Source organism: Sceloporus undulatus, chromosome 1 (assembly GCF_019175285.1).
Source record: "Sceloporus undulatus isolate JIND9_A2432 ecotype Alabama chromosome 1, SceUnd_v1.1, whole genome shotgun sequence".
Lineage (NCBI taxonomy): Eukaryota > Metazoa > Chordata > Lepidosauria > Squamata > Phrynosomatidae > Sceloporus > Sceloporus undulatus.
This window is the reverse complement of record NC_056522.1, coordinates 177,504,084-177,519,194: the sequence shown is the minus strand read 5'-3', so window position 1 is coordinate 177,519,194 and position 15,111 is coordinate 177,504,084. Positions and strand designations below refer to the sequence as shown.

The 15,111-nt window shown below is 46.7% G+C and overlaps 1 protein-coding gene across 1 annotated transcript in view; it reads left to right on the top strand.

Annotated features, from left to right (window-relative positions):
* The first annotated feature begins 8,355 nt into the window (after positions 1-8,355).
* SPRED2 (sprouty related EVH1 domain containing 2) overlaps positions 8,356-15,111 on the top strand; it is a 96,567-nt gene continuing 89,811 nt past the window's right edge. Inside the window, exon 1 of the mRNA XM_042445316.1 lies at positions 8,356-8,988. Coding sequence (XP_042301250.1) covers positions 8,939-8,988 — 50 coding nt within the window. The 5' untranslated portion in view covers positions 8,356-8,938. The remainder of the gene's footprint in view (positions 8,989-15,111) is intronic.

Here is a 15,111-nt window from a genome sequence, read left to right as displayed (position 1 = left end):
GCGCATGCATGTATACATCCTTAATCTTCCTGAATCTCCATATATCATCTATAGCCAATACTAACATAAAACAATAGTTAATAGCAAAGTGAATGCTATGACTAAAGTAGAAAGATCTTAAACTTAAAAGAGCAGCTATAAAATAAAAGCTAACTGCTTTAGAAAGTTTACAAGGATAACTTCCTGATTTACTTTTAAGATGAATGAACAGAACAGTATGTTCTAATAATTTGTTGTGGGTTTTTCATGCTATGTGGCCATTGTCTAGAAGAGTTTATTCCTGACGTTTCACCAGCATCTGTGGCTGGCATCTTTAGAGATGCCAGCATTCTTTGAAGATGCCAGCCACAGATGCTGTCAAAACATCAGGAATAAACTCTTCTAGAACATGGCCACATAGCCCGAAAAACCCACAAAAAACTATGGACGCTGGCCATGAAAGCCTTCGACTGCACAGTATGTTCTAACTTGAGACATTAAGTTAGTGAAAAGCCCCCACACCCCAATAGGACAGCCTTGGACTAGCGTCTAAAAGGCATGAGTGATGGTATCAGAAAAACTTTTCTAGAGGTCCAAAAAAGCTAGGGTACAAGAGGAAAGGCTTCCCCCCCCAACCAGCTGTACAGACACACGCACAAAGAATCGCATGCTTCATAAGTGTAAGGTTATTGCTGTTATTATTCTGACATGTTTCATTTGTATGGTGAAAGTTATTAGCACTAATATACCCGATTTCTGAACATCATGATTGAGGACTGACAGTTTTGAAATGTGAATGACTACGTTATTTGAAAAATAATTTAAAATCTTTGTTGAGAACCCTACCAAATATCAACTACCTTGCTGTTTAAATAACAAAAGACAGATTGTTTCATAGCAAGGGAAAATTATGAAAACGTTCAGGATCTCTCCCAACCATTTTAAGCGTTTGTTCCTATTGAGTCTTTCCAACAGGAGCCAAGAGTGGAAAAAAACCCCACTAGGGACGTAGCCAGGATTTGGGGAAGGGGGGTCCAGACTAAGTGCCACCATTATAATGGGGCTTGGGTGCGACGGCACGGCAGCACACACCATTCATTTTATCTAATGGAAGGGGGGGTCCGGACCCCAAGACACCCCCCCCCCGGCAACATCCCTGAACCCACAGTCCTAGAGACTGCTTATGTATAGCTCATGAGTTGCTGAAAGTCACTTATTTTTTTCTGGTGACAGAGTCTCCTGCTGTATTATGTGGGATTAATTGTATACTCAGCAGCTCAATATATAGTAAGGCCTAATTTGGGATCAACACATGAGCATTGGTGTCATAACATCTGTAGGTCATTCACTGCATCATTTATGCAGTGCATGAAAAATCAGTTGTCATTTGTATTTAGGGTCTTTGCAGGCATAGAAAACAAAAACTGATTTTTCCATCACAATGCTGTATTTGCCACAGCCCTGATTCTACCGCAGTGGTTCCATATTCCATCTCCTGGAAGGGAAGCAACTTTGTTGTACTGTGCTAGTCCTGATCCTGTTATACGATTTAAAAAAGGGCACACACTGAGCTCAACAAGTGCAACAAACAAGTAACAGTTAATATAGTTATTGTTCTAAAAATAAATTATTTTGGAGAGGCCCTTTGGCCATAAAACAGGTTTTGTTGCAGTTTTATGGTTGGCTTAGTGTCAAAGTGATAAAACTTGCCCAAGTGCTAGAGCAACGTTTGTCTGGTAAAAGTGGAATCTTCTTGCAGGACTAACACATACATTGCAGGCATAGTCAGGGATGGGAGAGGGGGTCTGGGCTTTTTTATTTGCTTCTACAAAACTCAAAAAGACAACAATATCTTGTGGGAGCTTCATAGAGAAAAAGACAGACAAAAACCTGGGTGCACAAGCATGACAGAACATATTCTGTGTTATTGTTGCGCTAGTATATTTTCCATCTCCTCCCCCTATCTAGGAAAGGCTCACATTTATCTGTAAATTATAGCCTCTAAATCAGAGGCTTTTTACACTAAGTGGCTGCTACCTGTGATCAGAAACAAAAGAAGTAAAAGGAAGAATTGCCAAGCACTAAGCACAGCAATACACATAAAAGAAATCTACTTCCTGCTCTTTTAAGCACAGCAGATGCCAGTGTTTAGTAACAGTATTTTTAAAAAAAGGTATAAGTGGCAATGGGACACAGTGGCTCAGTGGTTAAGAATGCTGACTCTGGCAATTGCAAGATCAGCAGATCAACAGTTTGAGGCCCAAGTGCCATGTGACAGAGTGGGCTCCTGTCACTAGTCCCAGCTTCTGCCAACCTAGCCGTTCGGAAGCAGATAAAAAGTGCAAGTAGATAATAGGTACCGCTTCAGTGGGAAGGTAACAGCATTCTGTGCAGTCATGCTGGCCACATGATCACTGAGTCATCTTTGACAAGGTTGGCTCTTCAGCTTTGTAACGGAGATTAGCACTGACCCTTATAGTCAGACATGGCTTGACAACCTTGTCAAATGAGAAACCTTTACCTTTTTACCTTTTATTGGTGGTAATTGGAGTTATCTTTCCAGTTGTAGTCTGCAAGCAAACTCTTTAGTGAATTGCACAAGGGCTGGAGAGCATACAGCCCTCCAGATGTTGCGCTAGCATCAGCATAGCCAGCATAGCTAGTATGCTGAGAGTTGATGAGAGCTGAATGAGAACTACTTCATTGGTTGTGACTTAACTTCCTGAACCCAGAGATAAGATCTGAAGAAAAAGATCTGAAGCAAAGGCTTCCAGAATGTCAGTCACAGTGCTATTGTAATAGAACCATACTGGGAAATCAATTGTGCATGTCAAAGCCGTCACACTTCTTGGTTCAGAATGTCCGCTTCATCATATTCTATAAATGCATGCCATGCTTCCCATTCACACTAGTAGGCATTGCTACTAAATCCTATGGAGCTACTCACAGTTGGCACCACTGTACATCCATGTGAGGTTTTGCAGAATTGCCCATTAGGTATTATACGATAATTGGTATGCATGCTGTGCGCTTCAAATACACAGCAATCATGACTTATTGCCCTACATGGGATTCTGTTTACAGCATGCCTTTGGGGGGTGGCACTTTATATAAGTGAGCCATAAAGTGACTTATGAAAACAAGCCACAGAACAAGAAATAAAGAGAGGCTGCAAACAGAGATGTCTCTGTCTTGTTGGAGATGGTAACAAAATCCTGGAGATGGTAACAAAATCCTGGAGATGGTAACAAATTTAAAAAATAGGTTATTGTGAAACATTCTTTAGCACTGTGCGCTAGGGGCTATACACTTTTCTTTTATTATGAAGGCACTTCTTTAGCCTCACTACCACACCAGTTGCAATCTGCATCCATTATCATCAATGGCAAAATTCCTGCAGACCTTAATGGACTAGAATGCACAAATTGCAAGGTGTATTGCTTTAAAAAAAACTTGCTAATCTATGACAGAGCATGCTTTTGGTTTAGGCAGCTTCCAGTTGAGTGTTTTTAAAAATCATTCATTCATGCATCTTCATTAAATAAATTATGGGAGAGGAGGATTCCAGGTTTTGCTATTTTCCTCTTGTAACCCTCCCATGTTTTCTGATTACTTCTGCTTTGGTGGAAAAAATGGAATATCTGCACCACATTTTTGGATGGTTATACTTTTTAGCACCTTTAATTCATAGTAACAGCATAGACAGTGTGTTGTATTGCTTTAGAATTCAGACCTTCAGCTGGCCAGTTGTTTTTCTCACCTCTAGCCCCAGATGTCTTCAGTATCTTGCCTTGTTCTGCCTTCAGTCCATGCAGCTGATGAAATAGACTCAAGAGCTCAAGAGACCACCCCTTTTCACGCCAGATCGGGGCCATGACAACTGTACATTGCAGCCCTAATCTGCCCTTTCCAAGGCATGAAAAGAAGCTGCAAAAAGCCTGGAAAGGGCACCACATCTGCATTGCTACAGCTTACAGCGCTCCTTCGGCACAGTGTCTTATTGATGCAGCGCCAGAAGAGCGCCGTGACACCACACGCCATGCAGAGTGGCACATGGCATCATGGTGCCCTGGGTGTGGAGTCAGGATGTGCATCATGTGGACATGACACACTGACTCTGCCCCCCAGGCTAGCCTTTCAGGCTGGTCTGAACAGCCCCCAAGTCTACAAAAGCTTATGCTACAAACTTCTTCTCTCAATTACCCTTAAAGATGCTATAATATCCCTTTGCATTGCCTTCATCAACTCCTTCCAGAGTTAATACCAGTTCATTCCTACTATTTTATTTCCTCTTAGAGATACTTAGTTTACATGATTTCATGTTGAGACACATGAGAATATGAGGGCAAAAAACTGGGAGTAAAAGGCATACTCCCAGCACAATTGCGTGATTGTGCTCAGTTGCCTTCATCCAGGACAGATGCCTATGCAGACTGGCCATTAAGACCAGCCTGGGGGTGGAGTGGGGATGTGGTGTCCATAAGATGCACACCCTGACTCTGCCCCAAGGCAGCTTGACACCGTGCACTGCTCCACACAGCCACAGCATTCCTCTGACACTGTATCCACATAACACAGTGCCAAAGGAGTGCCTGAAACTTTTTGTGGCTTTTTTTGCCCTGGAAAGGTCAGACTGGGGCTGTGGCATGAAGTTGCCATGGCCCTGATCTGGCGCAGCTGAAGGTGGCTGCAGGCTGGGCAGTCTGCACAGCCTGTTATCCCATGAAGATCCAGGAATGCTCCAGCAACAAACCATTCATGGGGAAGTCCTGGGAATGGTTTAGTTGCAGGAGCATTCCTGGATCTTCACGGGATAAGTCCTGGATGAACACAATCTGTTTAAAAATCTTCAGTGCAATCGTGCAATTACCTTCCCCCCATCTGATAATCTCCACAGTGTTTCACTAGGGTACAGGGACGTAGCCGGGGGGGGGGGTCTTGGGGTCCGGACCTCCCTTCCATTAGAAAAATGAATGGTATGTGCTGCTGCGCCGCTGCACCCAAGCCCCATTATAATGGTGGCACTTAGTCTTGACCCCCCCCTTCCTAAAATCCTAGCTACGTCCCTGTAGGGTATCTTGGAGGGAGGGATCCCTCCACCATCAGAATTTCAGAAAGGTACAATCATATCCACATTGCATTCAGGAGATAACCACATGTCTATTATTCAGAGCCATTAGAAGTGCTGGCTTGGAAGAAAATGACAATGGAGACAAGGCCAGGCATAGACAATGTGTGTAACTGCCTGTGGAACAGCAATACACAAGTTATTATGCTATTTGGGTCAGGAAAGAAACAGTCCAGCACTACACTTTGTTCTTGTCAATTGCTGTCAAGCCAGTTATGAGTTAAGTTTCAGCCTCCAAGACACCTTGTTCTCAACAGTCCTGCTAAGATCCTACTAACTCACTGTCTTGGCTTCCACATGCAATAACACCTCCCTCTTTTCCTCCAGCCTTCCATTTTACCAAGGATTATAGTTTTTTCTAATGAATCACACCGTCCCATGATTTGTCCAAAGTATGACAGCTTCCATTTTGTCATTTTGGCTTCTAGTGAGAATTCAGGCTAGGGCCCATTCATTTGTCTTTTTGGCAGTCCAGGGTGCCTGTATAACTCTCCTCCAGCACCATGTTTCAAATGAGTTGATTCTCTTCCTTTAGCTGTGCAATTCTCATCATTCTCACTCAGTATGCTGGGAGCTTTAGCCCAACATACCTGTAGAGTTAGGCGGGGTGGTCACTGATCTACTCCAGAGATGAACAACTGTGGTCATTATTATTGTTGTACTGCAGCTCCCATAATCCCTCTCCATGGGCTACAATGTTTAGAGATGATGAGAACTATAGGCCAAAAACATCCAGAGGGCCACAGTTGCCCACCCCATCTACTGGAACACAAGAAGCTGCCAGAAGTTGAGTCAATTAAACAGGCCTCCAAATAATGAGACCATCAGCAGACTATTGTCTGCTGCACTGACTAGGGCCAGCTCTCCATGGTCTAGAGCAGTTTGTCTTCCAGATGTTTTGGACTTCAGCTCCCAGAATTCCCAACTGTTGTCAAGCCAGCTGGGACTTCTGGGAAATGAAGTCCACAACAATTGGAGAATCAAAGTTTGGGAACCACTGGCCTGGAGGCAGGCAAACATGAGTTTTCAGGCTGGCTGTGGGTCCTGGGTGTGCTTGCCTATGTGCTTCTGTCCACCTGAGATCAAATGGAGTCATCTAAGCCAGTGTGGGGTAGTGGTTTGAGTGCTGGACTATGACTCTGGAGATCAGGGTTCAATCTTCAGCTCAGCCATAAAAGCCGCTGGGTGACCTTGGGCAAGTCATACATTCTCAGCCTCAGGGGAAGGCAAAGGCAATCCCCCTCTGAACAAATCTTGCCAAGAAAACCCCATGATAGGTTTGCCTTAGGGTTGCCTTAAGTTGGAAAGGACTTGAAGACAACAACAAGTTGGCAGAGAGGAGGGAAGGAAGGCCTTTCCGGTTCTTAAGTGTCTTTGTCCTTCTGTCTGATAGTGTCTCCTGCCTCTTTGATTTATTTTTTTCCAGCACCTTTGGTTCAGGAAAGCGTGAGGAATTTCGGGGAGGAGGACAGGGAAAGATCGCTCTTGTGCTTAGCCTTTACTCTGCAAGGTTCATGCTCTGCTTGGCATCAGGCCTCCTTGGTTTCCTCAGGATGAACTCTACACATGCTCAGAAGCTGCCTTCTCCTCCAGCCTGAAAGATAGTTGGGGCCTAAGTCTTACAAATGTAGTACACACTAATGTGGGGTGAGCAGATGTCCTTCTGCAAAGGAAGGCACCACAAAAAATGTAGGACAGATTAGAAAAAAAAATAAAAGCTAAAAAATCATCCACATAAGTATCAGTGTATGCTTCTTAGTCCTGCTCAGAATGGAGGACCTTTTGGAATCCCTCCTGGACAGAAGGTTGAAATGGAGGATGTGTCCTGAAAAAGGAGGATGGCTGGTCACTCTGCTTGAAGGCCGGAGGGCAGGGCTTTCCCTTTGCTTGCCTGCCTGGTAAAGGGAGGTACTATAACCTCAGCAGGCACCCCAAAATGCAGACCATTCCAGAAAGAGGGAGGACATTTCCAAACAAAAGCTCAAGACACTCGTACAAATGCACATTCATGCTTCCTAGCCATACTCAAAATGGAGAACTGTTTGGAATCCCTCCTTGACAGAAGGCTGGAATGGAGGCCAGGTCCTTGAAAAGGAGGACACCTGGTTACCCTGAGCTCAAAACACTCATAAAAATGTAAATCCGTGCTTCTTAGTGGTGCTCAAAATGAAGGAAATTTTAATTCCCTCCTGGAGAGAAGACTGAAATGCAGGACAAGTCCTGGAAAAGGAGGACACCCGGTCCCCCTGAGCTAAAAACACTGATATTAGAGTAAAGCCGTGCTTCTGCATATTGCTCAAAATGGAGGGAGTTTTGAAATTCCTCCTGGGCAGAAGGTGGAAATGGAGGGCACAGGTCCTGGAAAAGGAAGATGCCTGGTCAACCTGAACTAAAAACACTCCTAAGAGTGTTAATCCATGCTTCTTAGTGGTGTTCAAAATGGAGGACATTTTGGAATCCCTTCTGGAGAGAAGGCTGAAATGGAGGCGAGGTCCTAGAAAAGGAGGATGCCTGGCCTCCCTGAGCTAAAAACATTGATATAAGTGTAAAGTCATGCTTTTGCATATTGCTCAAAATGGAGGGAATCTTGAAGTTCCTCCTGGGCAGAAGGTGGAAATGGAAGACAAGTCCAAGAAAAGGAGGATGCCTGGTCATCCTGAGTTAAAGACACTGTCAACCCATGCTCCTGCTCAAAATGGAGGGAGTGTTCAAGTTCCTCCTGGGCAGAAGGTGGAAATGGAGGGCCCAAGTCCTGCAAAAGGAGGACACCTGGTCATCCTGAGCTAAAGACACTGTCAATCCATGCTCCTGCTCAAAATGGAAGGAGTGTTGAAGTTCCTCCTGGGCAGAAGGTGGAAATGGAAGACCTTTTGGAATCCCTCCTGGAGAGAAGGCAAGATCATGGAACAGGAGGACACTCATGGAAAAGAAGGACACTCAGGTGTCAATCCATGCTTCTGCCTCCTGCTCAAAATGGAGGGAGTGTTGAAGTTCCTCCTGGGCAGAGGGCCCAGGTCCTGGGGAGAGGAGGAGGCCCGGTCATTCAGGAGGAGCAGGGCCAACAAGCAGCCCAGGGAGCTTGGGATCGTGTTCCCCAAAGGAAGCATTCCCTGGGGCCATGGAGATTGGGAGGAGGAGGAGGAGGAGAAGGAAGGAGGAGGAGGAGGGAAAGGAGACGCCTTTGCAAAACCAGACCTCCTCCTTCTCCTTCTCCTTCTTTTTCTCTTTCTGCTGCTGCTTGGCTGTCTGGCTCTCGACCATCTTGAGTCCCAGGCAGGGAGGGGAAGGAGACTGGCTGGCTCCTGGCCTGCCTCTCTCCCTCTCAGTCTCTCTCAATCCCCCCCCCCCATACACACACACACACACTTTTGCCCAAAGCAGCTGGGCTGCTTGGATAACGTCATCGCTTCCGCCCAGCTTCCTCCTCCTCTGCTCTTCTTGGCTGCTGCAAGAATCCAACATGGAGTAAAGGCAGCGATGGGGCTCGGAAGGGGCCTCCAGCTGCTGCTGGCCAAAGCAGAGGCACCCCCCAGGTGCCTTCCTGCCCGCTGAGCCCCCTCTGGGCAGCCTCCCCACTGCAAACCCCTTGATCCCCATTCCTCCCTCCTTCCTTCCCTATACAACTGCAGCCAAGGAGGCCTTAGCAGACCCCCAGCTCCAAGGCTTCCCTCCCCATCCCTTCCAAGAAGGAGCAGCCCAAGGAGGCCTCCAGCCCAGCCACCCACTCCCCACTTTTCTTTAGGGGGTGGGCTTGGGGCTCTGGCTTTCTCCCCGCCATGTAAAGCTCCAGGGAAAAATGAAGAGGCGCAGGCCGGCTGCCCGCGGCGGGGGATGAGCTGCCAGGAGGAGAAAATGACCGAAGAAAACCACCACCCAGACGAGTAAGTCCTCCTTGGCCAGGACGCTTGGCTTGCAGCCTCTGGGAGAGCCCCCCAGCAGCACCTCCTCCATCGGGGAGCAGTGGCCCAGGAGCAGGAGGCTCCAGGAGGAGAGAGAGAGAGAGCGAGAGAGCGTTTGGCTTTTCTTTGGGGGGGCGATTTCCTCCAGTTTGATATTTTTATTTTCTTACTGGAGTGTCCTCCATTGTGGTTAGATGGTCCTCCTTTCTGGTGAAGGCCTTGAGAGGAAGGAAGGAAGGAAAGGAGAGAAGAAAGGACGGGAGAGAAGGAAGGAAGGAAAGAAGAGAAAGAAGGAAGGAAGGGAGAAAAGGAAGGAAGGAAAGGAGAAAAGGAAAAGAGGGAAGGAAGGAAGGAGTGAGGAGGGGGGACTTGGAGGGAATGGATGCCAAACATCTGGTTGGGGGGGAAACTCTGGAGAGGGAAAGATATGTGTTGTTGTTTTTTTTAAGGGGGGAGGTTTGGCTCTCGATGCCCCCCCAACCCAGGACTCCTGAGAGGTGCCAACCTTTGCAACGCAGTGGCACTGCAACTCCCATCATCCCCCCTCCACACTCTGGGTCTTGCCATTCTTATTTACAGTATTACATTGCAAAGCCCTCGCTTTTCCAGGCCGAGGAGGAGGGGGGGGATATGTATTAGATTATATAAAAACCAACTCTCTTAGGTTGGGGGGGGACCCTAAAAAACCCCCAACTCTTTGGGGCTCCTCCTCAACTCCACGACGCCTCCTTTCCCCTTCCTTTCTCTCTCTCTTTTCCCTCTCTGTGTGTTTTCTTCGCCGCCTTTGCATCCGCCATTTCTATGCTGGCCCTCCTTTTTTTGCTTCTCTTTCCCTCCCCCTCTCTCTCTCTTTCTCTCTCTCTCTTTTTTTTCTTGAATCGGTCTCATTTGCATACCACATTTCCATTCATAAAAAAAGAAAAAGAAAGAAAGACACAGAGAGAGAGAGAGAGAAGGAGGAGGAGGAGGAAGAAAAAGGACGCCCTCTCAGGCCAAGAGAGGCTGTTATGGCCGCAGGACTTGGTTCATGGTTGTGTGTGGAACAAGAAGAAGGCGAAGAAGAAGAAAGTTGGAGAGGAAGAAGGAGCCTTGGTTGTTGGGGGGAGCCTTGGCTGAAGCAACTGGGGGGAAAGGCCCCAGGTCCATGCATAGGCTTTGCCATGGCTGAAATTGGCACCTAGGAGGGAAAAGGTGAGGTGAAATGCACTCCTGGGTTCTTCCTCCCCTTGCCATTCCCTTCCTCAGGCGCTGAACTTCTTCAAATACCCGCAAAACGCGGGCATTTGAAGAAGTTCAACGCCTGAGGAAGGGAATGGCAGGGGGAGGAAGAGCCCAGGGGTGCATTTCACCTTACCTTCTCCCCTCAAGAGTCCTCAAACATCTTTCTCGGGGTGTCCAAAAGTGGCCCCTTCAGTGTCATCTTTCTCTGGGTGTCCAAAAGTGGCCCCTTCAGTGCCATCTTTCTCTGGGTGTCCAAAAGTGGCCCCTTCAGTGTCATCTTTCTCTGGGTGTCCAAAAGTGGCCCCTTCAGTGCCATCTTTCTCGGGGTGTCCAAAAGTGGCCCCTTCAGTGTCATATTTCTCGGGGTGTCCAAAAGTGGCCCCTTCAGTGTCATCTTTCTCGGGGTGCCCAAAAGTGGCCCCTTCAGTGTCATCTTTCTCGGGGTGCCCAAAAGTGCCCCCATTCCTTGCCATGGTCCTTCCTCAGAAACCTCCCTTTGGGCTCCTCAGTATGTCCAAAGCCTCATTTTCAATTACTGTATTATTATTTTTCCTTATTCACTTTGGAGCACTGCTCTTTATGCTTGACATTCATAAATCCAGTCACATTCAGGCTTGCTTCATTCACAGATTTGCTGGCCCTTCCTTCCCTCCTTCCTTCCACACTTTTTAAAGAGTTAAGGAAGTGCCTGTGTTGGGTCCAAAAGCACCATGCAGAAGTCACTCTGAGGTCCAAAACACACTACAGAAATAATCCAGTTTGAGACCACATTAACTGCCCCGGCTCAGTGCTAGGGAACCTGGAGAATTTGTAGTTTGTTGTGACTCCAGAGCTCTCTCTTAACAGAGAAGGCTCAATGTCTTACAATGGCATTGAGCCAAAGCATTGAATGCAGTCTCAAAATGGATTATTTCTGTATGTGTTTTGGACCTGAGTCCCAGTTCTAGGGAAAGAGCGGGATACCAATAAATATAATAATAATCCAGTTTGAGACTGCTTTAACCGCCCTGGCTCAATTGTCATTTTGGTTGAGACTTGGAGTCGTCTCTGTTGGGGCCACAACAAACTACAATTCCCAGGATTCTCTAGCCAAGGCAGTTAAAGCAGTCTCAAACTGGATGGTTTGTGCAGCGTGGTTTGGACCTGAAGCAACCTTGTCAAATTAGGAACGTGGGTTTTCTTTAAATAGTCCTCCTTGGGATAGAGTGGGTATGGATCATGTAAATGGGTGAGGGTGAGGGCAAGAGATCAATTTTAAAAAACAAAGTATTTATGTATTAGCATGTACTCTGTTTTCTTGTTTTCTGTGGCCTGATACAGACAGGCCAAAATAAAGCTGCTACGAGTCACTTTGGAGGTATGGTGTTTCAATGATACATGTGTCCTAAGAGTCCAGAAGCCGCACCAAAGCCACACTCCAATCCTAAGGACTGGAGTGCAGCTTCCAGACTCTTAGGATGCATGCATCATTGAAACACCATACCTCCAAAATGACCTGAAGCAGCTTTATTTTGGCCTGTCTGTATAGGGCTTCAGTATGCTTTTTTAAAAATTAATTAAAAAAATAAATATATAGTCCTTCTTGGCAAAAGGAAGGCCTCCCTTCCATGCTGGAAATTGGAAGTGAATCACTTTTTCTCTCTCTTATTTTGGTCTTCCCTCCCCTTTTCCCTCCCCCCCTTTTCATGCAACTGGGTGATTGTTGGAGGTCTGAAGCAGACATCTGTGGAGAGGATGTTGGCTGCTGTTCCTGCAGCTTTCTGGAAATGGGGGAGAGAAAAATAGAGCAGCAGGCCGTTCTTACAAAAGCGCCTGCCCTTGGCCATTTGTATCTAAACATGAGAGAGAGGTTCCAGAATATTTAAGATCTTTCCCTGCATGCACCGCTGCATGTTCATCAGTTGCTTGACTGTGACTCCCATCAGCCCCAGCCATCTGTTATTGTGGGGGTACTGTTGCCCAGCATGCTCTTGGAGGGCCATAGCTAGTCCACCTTTGATGAATCAGGATTTGTAAAAAATAAAAACAAGGCTACAGTTGACCCCTTGCAGCAAAAAAAATGAGATTTTGGCCACAAAAGATGGAAGGTGGCTGCTCCTGTCTTGCTTGCTTTGTGTTCAAGAGGTGATTTGGTGTGATTTGGATTTATCCCCAGTTCGATAATCAAAAGTCCTATGGAAAGTTGCTAACCCACCAGGGTAGCAGGTTAGTACCATAGAGATGGGAAAGGACTAAACTGAGTAACCGCTTTCAGGCTGGGTTCAAGCGGCCATAAAAGCCCACTGGGTGACCTTGGGCAAGTCTCACTCTCTCAGCCTCAGAGGATGGCAGTGGCAAACCCCCTCAAATGAAACTTGCCGAGAAAACCCCATGAGAGGTCCACCTTAGGTTCGCCGTAAGTTGGAAATTACCTGAGGGTACAGAATAACAGTGATTTGAATGTGGGACTATGACTCTGAAGACAACAAAAGATTTGGCAGTTGTCACAGGGGTACAGAATATCTAGAACACTTAGAAGCATCCTTTTGTGGGACCAACATCAGCTAGAAAGGCACTCTGTCCCTTTTCCTTTTGGATACAAATGTATTTGAGATGAATACACTGTAGTGGATGTTATAAAAGGCAGTTCAGTTATTTTCACTTAGAATACTTATTGTTACAGTTTGGACAGCAGGAAGATTGAGGACAGCATTTGTCTGCTATAAGCAACATTTTTTAGTAAATGTTTATAACATAAAAGAGAAGTAGGAATTATGTGCCCCCCCCATGTTGCTGGACAGCAGGTTCCAGCAGTAGTGAAAAATGCTCAGATATACAGGAGCCAACATGGTATAGTGGTTTGACCATTGTAATAAGACTCTGCAGACCAGGATTTGAATCCTGGGTTGGCCATGAAACCTGCTGGTTGACCTTTGGCAAGTCACACACTCTCAGCCTCAGGATGACAATGACAACCGTCCCCTGAAGACACTTGCAAAGAAAACCCCATGATAGGGTTGTCACAAGTCAGAAATGACTTGAAGGCACACAACGAAAACACTCCAAAACATCTGGAGGGCCACATATTTCCCACGCTTGCTGTAGTGAAAATACTTCTTTCTACTCCTAGACATGGTAAACATTTACTAATTCTGAATCGGGATTGCCAGCCTTTCAGTTCAGTATGTATGTTGCCTTCAAGTCACCTATTGCCTTGTGGCAACTCTATGGGTTTCATAGGCAAGGAATACTCAAAGGTGGTTTTGCCAGTTTCATCCTCTGAAATATAGCCTACAGGACATGGTATTCATTGGCAGTCTTTCATCCAAGTATTAAACAAAGCCGACCTGCTTAGCTTCCAAGATCAGAGGGGATCTGATGTCTTTAGGGTGTTTAGGCCATAACTTCCCAATACAGTACTATGTGAATATTATTTCTATAGTAAATGCCACACATCCCTGCCCCCTCCAATATTTGCATTTTAATATTAGTATCCACAAATTTAGTAATTTATGTTAGGCTCAAAATTTAAAAACAGTGAAGTGCAGTTTAATATTCTTGCCTTTGTTTCTTGTCTTTAGCCCTTTTTTGGCATCACTTCTCAAACCTTAGCTATTGGGAGTCTGTGGTGACCTCCCAGCTCTGGGGATTTCTGGATGAGACGGATTATCTAGATCCATTTCAATCTGGCTTCCGGCCTGGTTATGGGACAGAAACAGCTTTGGTCACTATGCAGGGAACTACATGAGGGAGAGAGCCCCTATTGGTTCTTCTGGACCTCTGAGTGGCCTTCAATACCACTGATCATGGTATTCTTCTGGACCGCCTTACTGGATTCCAACTTGGAGACATGGGCGCGTTACAGACCGCCCCTTAGGGGCGGCCTATAGGCGCACCTTTCCCCGTTGGATCGGGGCTTCAGTGGCTAGAGCGGCAGCCGCTGAGGCCCCAATCCGCCGCTTTCCAGGCTGCGGGGAAGCGGCAAAAGGCCCCTTCCCCGCAGCCTGGAAAGGGGTGTCCTTGGGGCTTCAAGCCCCAAGGACACCCCGCGGCGGCAGGGAGAAGGCCCCTTTCTCCTTTGGTCCGCTGGGCGCAGCCGTCTGAAGGCTGCGCCCAGCGGACCAAACGAGGAAGGAGCTCCGAAATGGAGCTCCTTCCAGGGTCGTGGAAAAGGCGCCCTAGGCGCCCTGCCACGACCCCGATATGTCACAACTGCGCCGCCTCGTTTGGAGGCGGCGCGGCCATGATGTATCGATGACGGCGGCCGTGTGGAACAGCCGCTGTTATTTTGTGCGCGCACACACGCTCTGCGCGTACTTTTAAGCCCGTGTGTAACGGGCCATGGTTTTACAATGGTTCTGTTTCTTCCTGCAGGGGTGAACCTGAAAGGTAATGCTGGGGGACTCTGCAGGAGGCTGGATTGAGTAGCCTAATTCTGTGATTCTATTATTTTGTCCTGTTCAATCCCTGTGGTCCTTGGCCTATAGGAGTCATCACGGTTCTCTCATGTCCCCAATATATACATGAAACTGCTGGGAGAGGTTGTCTGGGGTATTGGGTGCAGTCATCAATATGTGGGTGACTCAACTCTATTACTCTTTTCCACTCCAATCCAAGGAGGATTTTCTGGTCCCAAACCAATGTCTATCATCAGTGGTGGATTAGATAAGGGCACACAAATCGAAACTTAATCCAGATAAGACTCAAGTGATCCTGGTCAGTTGGGAGGCAACTTAGAGAATAGGGACTCCTGGACTCAGCTTTGAACCTGTCTGTAGGCCCAGGTTTCTGCAGTGACCAGGAGTACTTTTGGACATACTGTGCCTGTTCCTTGAGACACATGATCTGGCCACAGTGGTACATGCCTTAGTTACATCATGTTTGGACTGCTGTAACATACAGTAC